Raw genomic sequence first — 20,276 nt, forward strand, 5'->3', positions numbered from 1 at the left:
CTCCTCCTTTTTCTTCTTTTTAAGACAGGGTCTCCCTACAGCCCCAGCTGGACTAGAACTCTCTATGAGATCAGGCTGGCCTTGATCTCAAAGAGATCCATCTGCCTGTCTCTGCCTCTGCCTCTGCCTCCCAAGTGCTGGGATTAAAGGCATGTACCACCACACTCGGCATGCCTGGTTACTTCTACAAACTAGTGACATAGCTAGGTGGCCATCTCATCCTGAGGACCATCCTTGGTTTTAGCACTGAGATTCCCATGTGTTAGGATATTCTTTAGTGCCAGGCAAACTTCGAGAGTTAGCCACCTTAGAAGCATGGTTTTAAACAGAGGGTGATTTTGTCCCCCCGAAAACATTTGACAGTGTCTGCAGACATTTTTGGTTGCCTGCTAGAGGGTGGATTCAGGGACAACTGTGCAATCTGGTAGGGTCCCTAAATCACAACTGCTCTGATCAGAAGAGGCGCTCAGAACTGGTCTAGGGGGAAGGGTGCTTACCTGTCTCATGGAGCTGAGCCTCTGGGATGGGAGCCAAAACTAGCCCTCCACTAGAAGCTTCTGGTGACTTCTAATCCAGATTATCTCAGTCGCCCTGACATCTAATCTCACATCACAGTGCAAGGTCACCTGGGATTTTTCCAGGGTTTACTGAACATTGGGCCAAATGTGGTCTAAATGGAGTCTAATTTCATTTTCTTAACTGGGGTCAGAAGTGGAAATGAACTTAACTGGAAATCTAGGACTTTACTATTCCCAGCAGGAAGGCCAGCCAGGGACTTTGTCCTCAACCAGCACACCTGAACCCCATCACCTTCTGTACTGCAATTATGCACAACTGACAGCAGCTTATTTTAAACAGGACCCATTCCCCTGATGTCCCCATTCCCCTCTGGCTTGGGAGCAGAACTCTGACCCGGTTCCTCTTTGTGCTGAAACTCGGCATCTGACAATTACTTGATAGTAACCAGCAGCTCTCATCTAGCTGAACCTACAGTAACAAGGACCGTTTCTTCTCCAGCTGCTGACCAGTAGTAACCTTATTACCTAAACAGTTGTTCTGGCTGGCCTTTCAGTTGCTAGGTTGGGATTTTTTTTTTTAAATCTCTGGGTGTGTGTGTTCATGTATGTGTGTGTGTAGGGGGGGTATATGTGTGCACACACACGCATGTGCACCACAGTGTACCTGCAGAGGTCGGAGGACAAGCTCAGATATTGGTCCTCCTCACCTTGTTTGAGGCAGGGTCTCTCTTGTTCACTGTTGCACATGTCAGGCTTGCTGATCCCAAACCTTTGGTGATCCTGTCTCTGCCTCACCTCTTGCTGTAGGAGGGCTGGGATTACAGACATGCCTGCTACCCTGTCCAGCTTTCACATGGATTCTGGGGGTCCAAGTTCAGCTTCTCATGCTTGTGGAAAGCACTTTACCCCAGAGCCATCTCTCCATCCCGCACTTGTGCCCTTAGTATGGTGGTTATTCAGCAACACAGAGCTAGGCAGTTTGTGGACCTGAGCTCTCCCCTGTGGGAGGCAGGGTACCCTTAACTTCACATGCAGGAATTACGCAGAGTTCTCTGAACTTGGACACAGATCCCACCACCCTCCCTGCTTAAATGAGACTTTGTGTTGTGTGTGGGGAAAGGGGCTGGCCTGGTACAGGCTCTTGGGAGCTTCTGCTAGGACAGCATTAGGCCGTGTGATCAGCAGGCTGGTGGCTGTGTGAAGACAGCTGTTCTTGTCAGCAGCATCTTCAGGAATGAGGCAAAGTCAAGTTAAGCCACCTGGCTGCATGCTGCTAGGATCCCATGGAGCAGTTGGAGTGGGGTGGTAGCCAGGAGTGCTTCTGGCCCATTCTAAAGAACTGAGATGTGGACAGGATGGAATAACAGGGGCCGAAAAGTACATATGTGTGGAGTGTCTACATACATACTTTATATTGATTAGGCAGTGTGCATGATATATAAAATATATACTCTAAAATAATAGTCTGATCTATTATGGTTATATTGTAACTCCCACTTCCAGCTAGAATGCAAATTCCAACAAAGCAAGGATCTTCATTGTTACATCCCCCAGCATCTAGAACGGTGCTATAGGCCATGAATGTATATGTGTGCATATGCGTGTGTGTGTGTGTGTGTGTGTGTGGTTTTCCAGTACTGGAAACTGAACCCAAGGCCTTATGCAAGCCCTCTGCCACTGAGCTGTATCTTCAGCCCTCTTAAAATGTTTTAAAAACGTTTATCATTTTGAAGTATGTGTATGTGTGTGAGTCTGTGTGTAGGTATGTGCATACGAGTGCCGGCACCCACAGAGGCAGAGGCATTGTATCTCCCCGGAGCTGAAGCCAACTCATGTGGGTGCTAGGACTTGAACTCAGGTCCTCTACAAGAGAAATATCTGCTTTTAACGGCCATCTCTCCAGTCCCCACAAAATTTAGTTATTTATTATGTGACAGTGTAGTCTATAACCCATGTGTATAAGTGTGTGTGTGCATATGTGCAGAGGCCAGAGGACATAGGGTGTCCTGGTCTAACACTAGTTTATTCTTTGAGACAAAGGCTGTCACTGAACCTGGAGCTAGGCTGGTGGCCAATAAGCTCCAGCAATCCTACTTCTGCTTCCCGCAGCACTGTTTTTTGCATGCCCGCAGGCATCTATGCCTGGCTTTTTATATAGATGCTGGGATCCAAAATCAAATATCGCAAGCACTCTTTCCTATTAAGCCATCTCCCTAGCCCTCCAAAATATTTTTTAATGAATGAAGACTGTCTCTGTGTACCTAGAAGTCAATAATGATCATGAAGATTCTTTGAAAATCCCATGGAGACAAGCAGTTAGGTGAGAATCCATGAGTCTCACACTTTCTCCATCACCTGTTGTCTGGGCAGCGGGCTCTCTCAAAGTTACACGAGCCTTGGGCACTGAGCTGACTCAGGTTGATTTGGGAAGTGATATTAGTTTGCTCAGCAGATCTGCAAGAACTGTGAGCATCAGAAAGGGAAATGGGAAAGAGAGACCAAGCCATAGCAGCAGGGTACCCAATATGTTGCTTGGTAAGAGACCGGTTGGTGGCCTTGCATGCATGGTGAGAAAGAGCTTGGGGCTTTCAGGAGCTTTGCCCTCTCCTACAAAAGCCACCAGAGGCCAGGGGAGATTGCTGAGGAAGGTGAGAGCCATGTGGTTGGAAGAATGCTGTTGTCTGGGTGACAGTAGATTTGGGCATGCAACAGGATCTCCACTGGAAGCTGGTGATCCTCCTTGACTGACAGATGCCAGCACGGCCTAATTAATCCCACAGCCGTAGTGGTGAAAAGCATGAGACTTCATAACTGAAAAACAAGCCTAAAAATAAACTTCCTTTTTTCTGGTGCCAATCCACCCTCCAGTCCCAGTCCCTCCACTCAGGGCTTCTGGGGAAGAGATGATCCCGATGAAGTGGGGGCGGGGGGGGTGACTCATAAAGGACCCATGGTATTAGGTAGTTGCTACAATGACAAATTACCTGACAAGATGCAAACTTAGAGGAAGGGCTTAATCTGGCTAACAGGTCAAGGGTACAGTCCATCACGGTGGGGAAGGCACGGCGGCAGGAGCACGAGGCAGCTGGTCACACTGCATCCACAGTCAGGAAGTGGAGGGTGACCAATGCTCGTACTCAGCTTTCTGTCTCCTCTTTAAGCCGTCTGGAACTCTGGCCCATGGAATGGTTCTGCCACATTTAGGGTTTTTTGTTTGTTTTAATTTTATGTCTATGAGTGTATTGCTTACATGTGTGTAAGTGCAATGTCTGCAGAGGTCAGAAGAGGGCTCTGGATCCCCTGGAACTGGAGTTAGAAAGGTTGTGAGCTGCAAGAGCAACCAGTGCTCTTAACTGTTGGGCTAACTCTCTCGCCCTGGTTTGTTTTTGAGACAGTTTCTCCATAGCCCCAGCTGGCTTGGAACTCATGCTATATAGATCAAGCTGGCCTTGATCTCATAAAGAGCAGCCAACCTCTGCCACAAAAGTGCTGGGATTAAAGGCGTAAATAACCGTGCCCAGCTCTGCCCATATGTAGCATGGATCTTTTTGCCTCAATTGATCTAATTTAGCTAGATAATCCCTTAAAGTCATGCGTAGAGGTTAACCTGTTCTAGAAAATACCTTAAAAGCATGCCCAGAGGCGTATCTCCTAGGTGATTCTAGATCCTATCCATGGTGACAATGTTAAGCATCACACCCATCACCCTATGCTACTGGGTGATATTTTTATTTATAATCACTACTCCAATATCTGATCAGTATTATGCCTCCTTTCTCTGGATACAAGTTGAAAGTGGGGATTTTAAAAACAGTCAAGAAATGTCACTCATTTGATCAAATGAACTGGATCAAAGGCCCAAAGGTGACCAGCAAACATACTGCTCTAAGAACTCTCATTCAACGGAATCCTGCATCAGGGCCAATACACTAAATGCATCAGGTGCCACCAAAATAGAAAGCACACCCCACAGAACATCAAATGCTGTGGGAAAGGGTTGGAGGATGCAGTAACCCCATGGTCCTTGGGAAATGCGGGATAAGTACTGAAAGACACATGGCACTTTAAAGGGACTTCATACCCAATTTAAAAATTGGCAAAGGACTTGAACAGACATTCCTTCACAGAAGATACACAATGGACAAAGAGCGGATAAAGAGATGATGGGTATTGTGGGTCATTAGAGATGTGCAGACCAAAACCACAAGAAGGGCCTGGGGAGATGGCTCAGCAGGTAGGAACACTTGCTGTGGGAGCATAAGAACTTGAGTTCAAATCTCCAGCACGCATGTAAAAAGCTGGGTATGGTCACGTAGCGCTGGGGCAGAGGAGGGGTGGAGGGATGGATGTGGAGACAGGATGGTCACTGGGGTTTGCTGGTTGCCATCCTACATGTTCAGTGAGAGACACTATCTCAAGGGAGTAAGCTGGAGATTGACAACAGGACACTCAATGTCTTCCTCTGGCTTCTGTGTATACACCACACACCACATTCACATACACATACTACATTTACACACACACACCACATTCACACACACACTCGTGTGCATGTACACACATACAAAGAATTTAAAAAATTAGAATATTTAAAAACTTAAAAACCAACAGAAGATCCCTTCACAGCCACTGGGGGGAGGGGGGTGGGGGTGGCAGGCAGCACTGTGCACGGCCCAAGACAGACAACAGCAATTATGGAGACGTGATTGTGTGGAGAAAGTGGCATCCTCATGGATTACTGGTTGGAATGTAAAATGGCTTAGCCATGTTGGAAAACAGGTAAGTCCCTCTCCATACCCACTGGTCAGGGTTACATCTGGGATGATGTTTATGTTTGGGATTTTTTTTCAATCAATTTTTTAGTTAGTGTACAAAATACTGGGGTTGATTATAACCTTTTCATAAGTATACCATTGTGCCTTCGCTCTACCACCCTCCCATCCCCTTCCCTTCACTTACTGGTCCCCTTTATCCTCCCAAATAGTCTCCCTTCAGCTTTCATGTCACATATATATGTACGTGTGTGTGTGTGTGTGTGTGTGTGTGTGTGTGTGTGTTTAAATCTAGATTCCGTATGAGAGAAAACGTATTTTGTGTTCCTCCCATTGCCCTGTTTTTCCCACTGTCCTTTTAGACTTCTCACTTCCCTGTAATGAGTCCTCAACTTTCAAGTCATTAGAAATGATCCTATATTATCTATCTGTCTATCTGTCTGTCTGTCTCTGTCTGTCTGCCTGCCTGCCTGTCTACAGTCTGCATATGAGAATGTTTGGGATTTTGGAACACATTATAGAAAGTTGGAGCAGTTGGGGGTCTACCCATAGCAACTGTGGTGGTGACGGCCGAAGGCAGCAAGGGAACAGCTGGATGGCAGAAGCCTTGGGTTCTGCTTAAAGACCATTGCCATTGCTGGGTCCTTGACCTTCTCTGGAGCTGCCCAGGCTCCTGTCCATTCTTATGCCTCCAGAAAAGTCTGGGCCTCTGACATCTTCCATGACCTACTCTTTCTGCTGACAACAGACTTCTTTGTTCCTGGCAGCTATGAGCGTTCCCCAGCATAGCCTTATGATGCTTTGTGGCTAGTCTTCCATTCATCCCCATAGTTACCTTACACACCAGCCAAAGTGCACCACTCCTGGAGAGATGGACGTCTGAACTTTGCTTGGTGATAATACTTATGGTTGAATCTAATTCCCCTTTGAGCAGTTTTCTTCTTTCTGCATTAACTGAAGTGTGGGCCCTGGGTACCTAAGCTTTGAATATTTCCAGGGCTGATAATAGTTACTTTGAGTAATAAATCAAGAAACCAGCTTCTGAATGTGATTTGACTTCCTATTTTAGAGTGATGCAAGGAAGGGTCCACTCACGTTGCTAGCTTGTGAACTCAGGTCCACAGGAGAGTTTGTATAATACTATAAATCATTAAATGGGCACATCTTAGCTACTGAGAACATCTTGGCTATTGTCAGTCTGTCTCTTAAGACCCACTGCCTCAAGACTCCCATAAGAAGTCAGATAGGCTTACAAATGCTGGACCCTACCTACTAGCCTGGACTTAACCCAACAAGCCTGGACCTTATCTTGATCAGAAAATAGGTATTAACTTACTTACTTAGGGTCCCCCCCAAAGCTGTATACTCTGTTGATATATTCTAAGATTTCAACACACACAACTTTTACATCAGGATATGAATCAATTCCAAGTAGCTCTAGACTGTTACTGAAAAGAAATGGGTTTCATTTTCTTTTTAAGATTATGGGATCTACCTTACTAATTCATGCTTCTGTCACATATCAATTATTTAAGACAGGGTTCTCATTAAATAGCCTAGGCTGGCTTAGAACTTCCGATTCTCCTACCTCAGCTTCCCAAGTGCTGGGATTACAGGTATGTGCCACCACAGAGCTGTTCACATATTGATATTTTCTTTCTCTTTTGCTAAGTTATAATCTCCCTGGTGCTAAGATATGGGTTTATCTTTCAAATGAACCAAAAGTCTTTTAAATTATAAAAGGATTGACTTTGTTTAGAGTTGTAGAAAGGAAACTAATCTAAACTCTGGAAAGGGCACTGCCTAGATACTGCCTCTTTGATTACTCATGCACGTAGAAAGTCAAGATTATGCCTAATATATATTTTGAATGTAGAAATGTAGAGTCCCAAAGCATCTTCTAGATTGTCCAACTGAACCCACCATGTGATGTGTTAAACCACTTGTGTGCATGTGTGCGTGCTCACAAGACTTGTGTGCTTAGAGTTTTCTTCCATGAATTGAGTCTAATTCTTTCTCCTGGTGTTTCTACTCATTGATGTTGGGCCTGCTAGTTTTTACCTAACAGCACCATGACAGACCCCCAGTCTAGCCTTAACTTCTAAACACACAGTTCTGTCTACGTTCATTTTAAGGTATGCCGTTCAGGGACAGACATATACTTAAGGTATGTTCTGGACAGTGGAAAATTAGGCAAGGTGATATTTTATTTTGGCTTTTTCACTTTTACCAAGTTGCACTTTACAGCCAAGCATGGTGGTATACACCTTTAATCCCAGCACTCAGGAAACAGAGACAGGCAGATCTCTGTGAATTCAAGGCCAGCCTGGTCTACATAGTGATTTCCGGGTCAGCTGGGGCTACAGAAGACCCAGTCTCAAAAAAAGACCAAAACAAAAACAAAACAAAACCCCCAAAGAAACAAGTTACACTTTCCTTTTACTGATGTAGCCAAGGGTAATGTTTACAATGCTATATCTACAATATATGCATATAAATTACATATACAAATCATTATTTTATGTGTATAAACATATAATTATTTCATGTTGAATTATCAACCCAAATCACTGTATTTCTTTTAAACATACCATTACAAAGTTATCTTTCATACCATTCTTTTTGTTGGTGTGTGTGTGTGTGTGTGTGTGTGTGTGCGTGCCACATCACATATGTGAAAGTCAGTCAGGGATGCTCTCCTTTCCTTCTGTTGCTGTGTAGCCTACTCCAAGCTAGCTGGCCTGCAGATTTCTGGGTGATTCTCTCTTCTCTGGCTCCTCTCTTTGTAGGCGTGCTAGGGTTTCAGATGCAGGCCACTCATCTGGCTTTTTTTTTTTTTTTTTAATGTGAGTTGCTGGGATGACACTTGGGTCATCAGGTTTGCATGGCTGTATCTCCTGCTAAACCACATCCCTGGTCCTTCATCCTATTCAAGGTATAATTGGTATTCCAGGACCCAAAGATAAGACCATTTACTTGTCCCTGTTTAATTTCATCTTGGTAGATGATCCATCATTCTAATCAACTGAAGTTTCTCTGGATCCTCATTCAGAATTTAGACTCTAATCCTTCCTAGTCTCAGATTTCTTAAAATTTTGGAAAGGATGCCATATAGATACTTAGCTAGATTTTTTTTTCTTTCTTTCTGTAGTTTGACTGTTGTACCTTGTGAAATCTGTCCAAGTAGATCTGGTTTATTAAGCTGAATCGCACTGGAATTTTCCATTTTGTGACTATACCACAAGGTATTCCCACTGAAGATATCAGAATTGTTTACAATTTATTTTCCAGTACATGCATTGCTAGAATTAATCTCGCAGTAGCTGTCTCTTGTGCACAACGCAGCAATTCCTCGAGGATTCTACCCAGACATAAATTGGTAAATGGAAGGCATACCTATTTTTGACTTTCCTCATTACTGCTGATGCTTTTGGTAAAGAGGAGAGCTCATCTCATCAAGAAATTCCAATGGACTCTGATATGAACATATGAAATTTGCCCTCTTCTGACTTTTTTCTGGTTCCCTATCTAGAACTTGTAATGCTAATTACTCTTGACTTTACTTCTCCTTCACATCCCCTATTCACCAGTCAAGGACTTTCTTTTCCCCCTACAGACAAGAGTTGTGCAATTTGGGAGTCTTTTAGATGGACCCACTGAAGGGGTATCCCAAATGCCTCACCCTACAAGTCAGAGCAGTCTGTGTCCCAATTCCCTATCAGCAATTTGGGTAACCTCTTCAGAGGATGGTGTGATAAGAATAGGAGGTAGGAATTGGCTAGGCAGTTAGGGTAAAAAGACCCCAGAGAAAAGTAGTCAGTTTCTTGGCTAAAAGTCAAAATGTCTTTGGGCCTCTGTTCCAAAGGCCAAAAATGTCAAAAGTATTTGAGAGTTCTTATCTAATCCCTAAAAAATTTTAGGGTTACCTCTTCAGAGTGGGGAATGTTAGTGTTGCAAAAATCCCCATAAAAAAGAAGGAAGGAAGGAAGGAAGGAAGGAAGGAAGGAAGGAAGGACAAGAAGTCAGAAAAAAGGGATGGGGAGATATGGGAAGAGTTGGAGGCCAGGGAGTGGGTGTGGATTTGACCAAAACACCTTATATACATGTATAACATTCTCAATAATTTTTTTTGGTCTTTTTAAAAAAATTCTCCAGTCCCCAATAACCTCTTTAAAATATTATTTATTTTAATTTTATGTGTACGTGTGTATTGCCTACATATAGGTAGGTTCACCCGTGTTGTGCGGTGCCCACAGAGGTCAGAAGAGGTTGTCTGATCCCCTGGGACTAGCATTACGGACAGTTGTTAGCTGCCATGTGGAAGCTGGGATTCGAACTCGGGTCTTCTGCAAGAACAATCAGTGTTCTTAACCGCTGAGCCATCTCTCCAGCTCATTTTGGTCTTTTTTGGAGACAGGGTTTCCCTGTAGTCCCAGCTGTCCTGGAACTCACTATGTAGACCAGGCTGGCCTTGAACTCACAGAGATCCACCTGCCTCTGCCTCCTGAGTGCTGGGATTAAAGGCGTGCGCCACCACGCCCGGCAATGATAATTTTTTTTTTAAGTTTAAAAAAAAGCTTGATCATATTCAGTTCAGATCCCTTGGGCAGATGACTTTCATATTTATACCACAGCTAGGTGTCTGGCTACATGTTGAAGTGCTAATGGTTGTTACCATTAAAGAGGATGGGGTTGCCCAATACTGATAGGCAACCTCTATGATTCCTTTTTAACTTATTTGTTAAACCTGTGGACATTTCTGGGTATCAGCCCATTGTTTACTTAGAGGTGTATAAAGTCAAATGCAGGAAAAAAAAATTTTTTTAATTTACAAATTTTGAAATAATACCAGCTGTATTTTCACACCTTTCAAAGTCACTAATGAGTATTTTAAAAATTATGGATATGAACTTATGGATTTGAATATGTTTCAAGTATTTCATCACATTGCAGATTTTGTCTGTGTTGAAGCTGCTATTGCCCTGTCTTTGGTCAGTAAGATTCTTTTTTAAGTTGTGTCATGAACAATAAGAAACGATATTCTAAGTGTATCCTGCACTGTTCCTCCTTCAAGCTGAAAATAAACTATCCCCACGCCGAAAAAACATAAAAATAAAAAAGAGAGCTCAGTTTATAGCTCTCTCCAACACTGGAAATGAGTTGTTTTTTTCATATTTTTGTTAATCCCCAGAATCATCAGATATTATTTTTTGTCAGTGTGAAACCAGTTGTTCTTGTTTCAGCTTGCTTTCCTACCTCCCCATAAGGTGAGCATTTTTCATATATATGCGTGCACTGGTCATTCACACCTACTCTCTTTTGAAGTGTAACTTAGGGGAGAATTATTTTATCTCACAAGTCCAGGTCACAGTCCATCATTGTGGGGATGTCAAGGCAGCAGGAACTTGAAGCAACTGGTCACATCCAGTCCAGAGCAGAGAAAGAATACATGAGTGTTTATGCTTAGCTTCCTTTCTCTTACACTTACACAGTCCAGGATCCCCAGCCTAGGGAATGGTGCTGCCCACAGCAGGCTGCACACTCCCCACATCAATTAACCTTAGTAACAAAGATAATTCCCCACAAGCCACAGGACAATCCGATCTAGACAATCCCTCACTGAGACTCTCTTCCCAGGTGATTCTACCTTGTGTCAAGGTGACAATTAAAACTAACCATCACCCTAGGCAAACACTCTACCACTGACATACAGCCCCAGTTTCTTCCTTTCTTGTTTCATTGTGTAGGCTAGTGACATCACACAATGTTGGATTAAAGAGGTGGTAGCGAGGGTTCTTATGTTGTTCTCAGCTTTACTGTGGACACATATACCCAAAGGCTTATTTAGTGTTAATGCAGTGAAGTTCAGGGATGAACTTGTTTGAGTAATGGTGAAAGATTTGACTTGTGAATGTTTTATATAGGAGTTTGATGTCCATGTCCTTCTTTGTGTAAATTTCCTTTCTGAACTTTTTTTTTGGGGGGGGCGGGATGGAACCTTTTGGGGGGGATGGAACCCACAGTCTTGCATATGCTAGGCAAACACTCTATCACTGAGGGACATCCCCAACCGCTTTCTGCACTCTTATTGTTCAGTTCTGCTATCAAAGATTATAGATTATAGACAATATCAGTTGTCTTTCAATAGTCACTTTCCATTCTCCCCTTCTTTCTCCTTTAAAAAAAATCCCCGGAGGTCACTTTATTATAAAACCACAAGTAAAATACTGACATGAAATCATTTATGTAACTGATCCTCTCTCTTAAAAGAATGTCTTTTGGCTTTGGCATGAACCAACTAGGAAAAAAATAATGCAGGAGGATTTCTCCTCCTTTCTTACAAGATGATCACGGCTCTCTCAAACAGAAAAAGACAGCCCCTTGAACATCCGTCTCTGTGTATTGGAGAGGAAGGTGGTCTTGTGTCTTGTGAGCCAGAACTAGGTCACAGGGTCTCATCCCTAGCTGTAAGAGTAACTGGGAAAGTGACTGGACATTTCAGTATACACTGCCACCAAAATTTGATTTCTACTTCACTGTCTTCTGTGGACGGATCGTATGGTCTCTTAGAAGTTATTTATTGCTTTACTATCCCTCCAGAGGTTAATTTTATATTTCGAATATGCATGTTTGCCTTAAAGAAAACCAGAGCAATCAACATCTCTCTTTAATTCCTAAACCTTTTAGTACCTCAGAGTGTGTTCTTCACCGCCGTCTCTTCCGTGTTCTGTCTTCACCGCAGTCTCTTCCGTGTTCTGTCTTCACCGCGGTCTCTTCCGTGTTCTGTCTTCACCGCGGTCTCTTCCGTGTCCTGTCTTCACCGCGGTCTCTCCGTGTTCTGTCTTCACCGCGGTCTCTTCCGTGTTCTGTCTTCACCGCGGTCTCTTCCGTGTTCTGTCTTCACCGCGGTCTCTTCCGTGTTCTGTCTTCACCGCGGTCTCTTCCGTGTTCTGTTCTTCACCGCAGTCTCTTCCGTGCTCTGTCTTCACCGCAGTCTCTTCCGTGTTCTGTCTTCACCGCAGTCTCTTCCGTGTTCTGTTGCCGTTGTCTACTGTTTGGATGCTGCAGATGTTCCCCAATTAGTCATTGCTAGTGTTTTTAAAACATCCTATGGCCGGTCAGCTTTTCCAAGTTTATCACTTACTTTATTATTTCTTCCAGATCCTTCTCTGCTCTTTCCTCAGTTTTGTCTTTGTTAGGTATCTCCTTTAGTATTTTTCTTTTTTTTAAAAAAAAAATTATTTTTAATTATGTGTACATTGTGTGTGTCTATGCAGGGGTATATGCACTGAGTACAACTGTCTGTGAAGACCAGAGAAGGTGTTGGATCCCCTGGAGCTGGAGTTACAGGTGGTTGTAGGATTCTGATGTGGGTGCTGGGAATCGAACTCGGGTCCTCTGCACAAGCGTGTGCACTCTTAACAGCAGAGCCATCTTTGCAGCCTGAGCGATTCTTTCAGCGTGAGTCTCTAGATAGTAACCTCTCTCAAACCTTGATTGCCATACACCAGTATAGGTGTCTGATTCTTAGTTCCAATTCCCCATTTGTGTGGGCCTAAGACCATATTCCCTGCCCCCTAGACAGCAGAGCCTGCAGTGGGTTCTGATGTCCCCTGGCTTCCGTAGCACTTACTGGTCTGTTTCCCATTCCAGCACAAGTTCCTTTCTCACTTTAGTACCTGAGGATTTCCCTTTCTTTGTTTTAAGCTCAGCTTTATATTGTTATATTTCATCCTGTGTTTGTCATAGGAAGTGGGGGAGGGTCTACATTAATCTTTCCAGTTACTATTACTGGAAGTCCACATAATCTATTTATAACAAATCTCCCTCTTATAATGTTTATGACTCTCCTTTAAAATAAATATCATATATTTTGATAGAGAAAACAGACTGACAGAGACAGCCGGACACTTCTTCTGCCTCAGCAAAAGTTGTAAAGTTTCTAACATTTCTCTTGATTTTGGTCCATAGGGAACATTCCCCAGGCAATAACATAAGCGAATTCCACTGCAAGCCCAGAAGTGGAATTTTCCATAGTTTCTGTTTTCCTCACTTCTTCGTGTTTGTTCAGAGGCGATCTCTGAGAGGCAACCTGCTCTTGTCTTCATACCTTCCACACTGAGAATGGCCAAGCAGCATACCTGGAATCTGTCTCAAAGAAGCCATCCCTGGCCAGACCTGGGGCTTGGTGACTCCTGTAGATCAACATTTGGTGGAGTGGGGGGTGGGGTGGGGGCCTGAACTGGTTCCAGAACCTGGGAATTCACAGCTTCCAACAGATGAATGGGATCAATCTCATTTGCATTTCATCATGACTCAGGAATTCCCTGGTACTGTGTCCCTTCAGGGTACTGGCCTGGAAGACTTCCATTCATCCTGCTTACTGGACTGGAAGTCTCTTCTCAGGACAGAATGGTCTAGTTCATCCTGCTAGGGAGTGAAACTCTGTAAATACAGCCCCTCTAAAAAAGAGGCTGAGCACATCCAAGGCACTGCAGATGGGAGAATATGCCCAAGTGCCAGTGAATAAGCTGGGGGCTCTGTCCAAGCAGCATGTCAGAAATGCTTCTCGTGGGTACAAATGAGACAGTTCACAAGGCAGTGTGGCAGGTGAGTGTGCACGTGTGAATATACTCATGGAAAAGCTAATACAAGCCTGGTTTGCTGAAGCAGTTAATTTCAATAAAGTATATTTCATATAATCTCACTACAAACATTCTGTGTGTATGTCTGTACATGCACACAGAGGTCAGAGGTCAGTGTTGGGTGTGTTCCTCAATCATTCCCGACATTATTTTTGACACTCGTTGAACCTGGAGCTCACTGATTTGGCTAGGCTAGCTGGTCAGGAAGCCCCAGGAATTCTCCTGCCTCTGCTTGGAGAAATGGAAGTCACCTTAGCCACCACCAATCACTCTGGTCACTTCAGTTTCCTCTGGGGACAACTACATGGTCACTTGATACTTCATGGAAATCCTACTACCCAAGACTCACAGTCATGAGGTCTACTTGGTCCATGCTGTCCCCACCACCTCAAACCACAGCTACCTCCTTCCCAAATCTAACAGACAGTGTCCAAGGAAAGATCAGATTTCTTCTTATGTCATCAAAGGCGAGCCTCTCCCCATTAAGGCAGGTGAGTTTCCGGGAGCTCAATGGATTCTAGTTTTGAAAGTAACAATATTGGTGGCTGCTGAGGGGGGGTTATAATGACTTTCCAGTGACCTCTTCCCAATCTCTCAAGGCCTTACCTTATGGGGACAGGCCAGAGGGACTCCTGGTGCATCCCCTGCTCTTATGACTTACCTGTTGAGATAGACTCTCTTCTCAGTGAACTGCCCGTTGCCATGGTGAGGGTCCTCGAAGGGCTCGTTCTGTACAACCTCCACCCCTTCTCCCCGGTCGCTCTGTTCATGGCTATGTTTGCTGATCATGTACAGCTGTCCAATTTTGTACTACAAAACACACAGAGAGATGGAGACAGAGAGGTCAGCACCAGCTTTCCTCTGATGACCCCCCACATTGTCCTCCAATGATAGGGCACACAGCAACTAATCATATCAGCACCTTCTACTGAGAAAAGCCAGCAGTCACTTGGGCCTCACACTACTGTCCTTGGGAAGTCGGCTGAGAACTGGCTGTAAGCAAAATGTAGAAATGGTGTATTCTTGTGAACCGTGTGTGCCATTGCACCAAGCAGTGCTCCCAGGGGTCCTGGCACTCTTTAAGGCCAGGGTGGAGGGTGGAAAAGTGGGAAACTGGAACCTTGCATTCCATGCTGGCCTGACAGGGTTAAATGGAGCTGGTGTCCTATTTGGCTTGGCCAAAGGCAGCCTAAGGTGTGTTATTTCTGTCCCTGCTTTCTAGCTAATTGGCAGCAATGCTGGGCACAGAGGATTAACTGTCACCTGCGTCTTCTCCCTCTTAGAATAGCAGTTCTCACAGGTGGCCAGAAGGCAGATCCACTCGGGTATTTTATTGTTTTGGGTTTTTTGTTTCCTTGGTTTTTTGTTTGTTTTGATTTTGAGACAGGACCTCATGAAGCCCAGGCTGGCCTTGAGCTCATTCTGTAGCCAAGGACGACACTGAATCTCTGGTCCTCCTGCCTCCACCTTCCTTCCCAGGGGCTGGGATCACATGTGAACACCACTGTGCCCGGTTTATGCAGTGCTGGGAATAGCACCCAGGGCTTCATGCATGTCAGGCAAGACCTCTACCAACTGACCTATATCCCCAGATCCTTGTACTGTTTTTTGAGACAGGGTCTCTCACTGTATCCAGACTGGTCTGGAACTCTCAGTCATGTTCCTGCCTCAGCCTCTCAAGTATAGGCACGAGTCACCCATGCTAAGCCCCCTGGATGCTTTAAAAGCTCCAAGCACCCAGGCCTCACCATGAGTGGACCCACAGTTAAGAACTTAAGTTCCAGAAGCCTGTACCACACCAAGGACCATCTTCCATATCTCGGGCTCATTTTTATCCAGTTCCACTGGAGATGTGGAGTCCAGGAACCACAAGTCAACCCTAAAGTGGTAACAAGAGCAATGTAGGGCAGGAACATTTCCATCCTGTCTTCACTTCCTAATTGTTCAATGCTCCTTCCTGCTACTCTCAAAACCCCAAGACTGGGCCAGCAAGATGGCTCAACAGATAATGGAGCTTGCCGCCAAGACTGATGTCCTGAGTTCAATTCCAAGATCCTCATCGTAAAAGGAGAGACTTGACTCACCCAAGTTGTCCTCTGACCTCCACACTTGTACTGTGGCCTGTGTGCCCACACACAATATACCTATACCCACAAATAATAAAAAAAATGCAAAACACAAAAAACCAGGACCAGCAGGAGTTTCTTTCCCCAGTGGACTTCTATAGTGGCAAAACGGATAGCTGTGTGTGTGTGTGTGTGTGTGTGTGTGTGTGTGTGCGCGCGCGCGCACTTGTGTAGAGGGGCTGGGAGAGGGAGGAACAGAGGGAGAGAGGAGAGGACAGAGGACTAAAACAACTTTTTCATGAGGGACGTGTCTGCTCAGGGTCAAGACTTGACTCTGCTGTGATCATGGCTTGCTCACTAGGTCACTACTACCAAGGCATGAGTCTCCTGCAAGCTAATACCAATGCTGAGTTGTTCCTGAAGGGGCCTTGGCCAGCAGGAATGCAGGTCCCCTGTCTGTGTGCATAGGAGAGAGGAATCTATTTTAACATCAGGGCAGATGAAACATTCAAGTCAGCATCGCCATTGGTTCCAAAGCTGAGAGGACATGCAAGGCCCCTCTTTCATGCTGAGGCAGGTGCATGGAAGGGAGTGTGAAGATCTGACAGGCTCTAGTCTGTGGCCAGCCCGAGGGACCAGGCCCAGTAACCATGACGACGGAGCAGGCTGCTGGCTGGGTCTTCTCAAAGGGCTGTACTTCCTCTCTAGTCATGTTCTTCTCTAGAACCGGTCTGTGTTTAAAATGCTTTTAATGTGTGTTTGTGCACTTGGCGGGAGGGAGGATACCAGATAAGGGCAGGAAGAGGCGAGCGGAAGCCTGAAGATAAATGAATTTTTAAAAAGGAACCAGAGGATGAGGGGCTTGACCTGGCTTCCCCTCTGTCCAGTATTCTAGCCCGCCTACAAGGATGACAATGTAAGAACAAGCTCCCAGACTGGAGATTTGGGAGGTATACCTGTGGAATCAATGGTCCACCTCACACAAGCCTAAGGCAGGGTGCTCTAAAGATACAGACACTGCCCACAGGTCTTGTACTTGACGTTCAAAAACCAAATGATTACATGCAGTGGAATAGTATTCGGCCACAAAAAGGAGTAAAATCCTGGTACTGAAATTGCTTAATGTGTGTTACCGGTTGAAGTATGTCCCCTTTCTAGACTTCAAAGAATGAAGTCTTGACACCTAGTATTTCAAAGCATGATCTTATTTGAAAATAAGGCTTCTTGGAGGTAAGCTTGACGTTCAAAAACCAAATGATTGCATGCAGTGGAATAGTATTCGGTCACAAAAAGGAGTAAAATCCTGGTACTGAAATTGCTTAATGTGTGTTACCGGTTGAAGTATGTCCCCTTTCTAGACTTCAAAGAATGAAGTCTTGACACCTAGTATTTCAAAGCATGATCTTATTTGAAAATAAGGCTTCTTGGAGGTAATTGAGTTAAAAGGAGGTCATTGGGATATTAGGATAGACCTTAACCCAGTATGACTGGTGCATTTATATACAAGAGATTTGAATACAGAGGCAGACAGGTACAGGACTGTGACATGAGGCATGGGTAGCCTGGGACAGATGCCCCCACCCTAAGCTTTCAGTAAAAACCACCTTGCTGACACTTCATTTCTGGCCTCCAGGCTTGGGAGAAGATGGACAGCTGTAGTTTAGCTATTCAGCATAGGCTGCTTGGTCAGGCAGCCCTGAAAACCCAGTACAGGGGGTGGGGTGATAGCTCAGACAGTAACAGCTCACAGGGCAAGCCTGAGATCCTGAGGTAGATAACCAGCACCCCTGTAAAAAGCTGAACATGGTGCCGCACACCTCAATTCCAGTCTGTCTCAAAAAATAAAATAGAGTGCTGGTGAGATGGCTCGGCAGGCAAAGGTGCTGGCTACACAAGCCTGGCACCCTGAGTTCAAACCCCAGAAGCCACATAAAGATGGAAGGGGAGAACTGACTCCTGAAAGTTGCCCTCTGATCTCAACATGCTTGCTATCACAAGTATATGCGTGATCCTCCCTAACACACACGTGCACATCCACACTCACAAGAACAAACACACTCACACAACTAGCTCAATCAGTCCGAAGTTTCTCTTGGAAGGAGTAATGACAGGCTCTGGGTCGAGGATAGAGTCCTACATTAGGATGATACCAGATGAACTTTTCACTCTAAGGGGTTGTTTGAAGGTGGAGCACGGTGCTGGAGTACATGCATAGCATGCCCAAGGCCCTGATTGAATCATAGCACGGGGAAAAAAATACGGGTTCACAAGGCTCCACGTCTCCCTGAGGATCTCTGGGCAGTTCATGGTTGCTGGGTGAGAGTCCTCTTCAGTGGTGTAGTCACGTGTCAGTTGCCCATGATCCTCTAAATAACCCCTCCCCCGAGCTCCTGTAAGCAACCCTCATGAAACTCAGAGGTTCACCAAACAGGAAAAGAAAGCAGAAGAGAGATTGGTTGGGAAGAGGAAGGGGACATATGGGAGGGGGGGGGCAAAGGAGGGTAATGGAGCGATGAATATGAGAAAATGCATTGAATATATATGAAAACATCACATATAATCAATACATGCTAATCAAAAAAAACTTTTAAAAAGGGCTAATTTCATGTTACGTGGTTTTCATCTCAAGTTTTAGACGTGTGGTCTCAGAAGCCACCCCCCCCCAACTCGAAGTCCTGTCAACGGCCTTGCTAGAAGGTTTATAGAAGGGCGGAGTCTACGAGCAGATGGTCTCCAACCCACTCACATATAAAAAATGTAGGGTGCCAAGGTCGATGCATGACACAGAAAAGCCATTAGCCAGACGCGAGTCAGCCTGGCTGGGTGCAGCTCAAGTGATTTCTGTTCCGAGGAGATGGATCCAGCATGGCAGGGGTGACTGATTCACAGGCAACCAGCAGGGGTCTGGCAGCCCAGTCTCATTGATCATTCCAGCGGCTCCTCATGGGCCAGTGCAGGGCAGACACCAGCCTTAGCTCACTAGGACAGCGTCAGTCTGTGGGTGGAAGGGTGACCTGCAGATGCTGAGGGTGTGAGACATTCGAGCCCAGACTCAGACATGGGCTCTGCTGGTGTGGCCATTATACGAAGATGGCCATTCAGAAGTTGTCTATTGTTTTATTAATGAAACCCATCTGTGACTCTCAGACCCAAGTAGCAAAGTTTCCCAGTTGAGGAAAGGAACAGATAGTGTTTGAACTACCTAAAAAATGCCGTATCCGGACCCTGGAGAGATGGCTCAGCAGTTAAGAGCACTTGCTGCTCTTTCAGAGAATCTGAGTTCGGTTCTAAGCATCTACATCCAAGGGCTCATAACCACTTGTAACACCAGCTCCAGGGGATCCAACACTCTCTTCCAGCCTCAGGAGGCACTCATGTACACGTGTATACACATACATGTACACATAAATAGAAGTAAAAAGCCACATGTAAGGTCACCCTAGACCTTTGACATTCTGACTGGAGGGACGGGAGATGGAAGGTTTATTCCTAGGCACACTGAAGACTGAACCCTCGAAAGTGCAGTGTGGTGAGGGCTCACAGCTGAATGCTCAGGATCACACAGCAGTAGGCTGGGCAGGTGGCGGGGGCTGCTCCATCCTTGGGAGACCTGCTTCTCTTTGCCATTCGTACTTGCTGCACCTCTTATTTACTGAAAATGCCACAGCCCAAATGACCACCCCCAAATGAACTTGAGTGTTGGATGAAGGCACTAGATGGCAAAGACTCAGAGGGTTCTGATGACTTCAAGGTCTGGGAGTTATCACAGAACTGACAATTTCGGTGGTGGTGATAGTTCATAGCTTTGCTGACTGCCTGTTGCACTGATGCACTGATTGGCGCTCTGAACTCATTTCTGATGCTTACAATGAGCCAACAAGGTAGGTGCTGATGAATGAGGAAACTGAGTCTCAGAGACATCAAAGATGGTTCATAATTACTATTTTTTTCCTTATAGCCCCAGCTGGCCTGGAACTCCCTATGTAGAGCAGGCTGATTTCAATCTCACAGAGACCTGCCTGCCTCTGCCTCCTGAATGCAGGGATTAAAGGCATGAGCCACCACACCTGGCAGTCTGCAGTTTCTTAATGATAGAGTTGAGATCTGAATAACAAGTCTGATTCTTTCCATTTCACTCAATTTTAGTCTTCCTTTTATTTTTAATGTGTGCTTGTGCTCATGTGTGTATGTACATGTATGTGTTGCATGCACATGAAGGCCAGAGGTCAATTTCAAGTATCTTTCCTCAGACACCATTCACCTTGATTTAAAAAA

At 45.1% G+C, this 20,276-nt stretch overlaps 1 protein-coding gene across 2 annotated transcripts in view; it reads right to left on the reverse strand.

Moving 5' to 3' along the window:
- Positions 1 to 20,276, reverse strand: part of Pitpnc1 (phosphatidylinositol transfer protein cytoplasmic 1) — a 337,842-nt gene that overhangs the window by 153,869 nt on the left and 163,697 nt on the right. For both annotated transcript variants that reach the window (XM_008843193.2, XM_008843192.2), the window contains exon 2: positions 14,597 to 14,745. In XM_008843193.2, the coding sequence (XP_008841415.1) occupies positions 14,597 to 14,745 (149 nt within the window). The remainder of the gene's footprint in view (positions 1 to 14,596; positions 14,746 to 20,276) is intronic.

This window comes from Nannospalax galili, unplaced genomic scaffold (genome assembly GCF_000622305.1).
Source record: "Nannospalax galili isolate Female #2095 unplaced genomic scaffold, S.galili_v1.0 scaffold781, whole genome shotgun sequence".
Lineage (NCBI taxonomy): Eukaryota > Metazoa > Chordata > Mammalia > Rodentia > Spalacidae > Nannospalax > Nannospalax galili.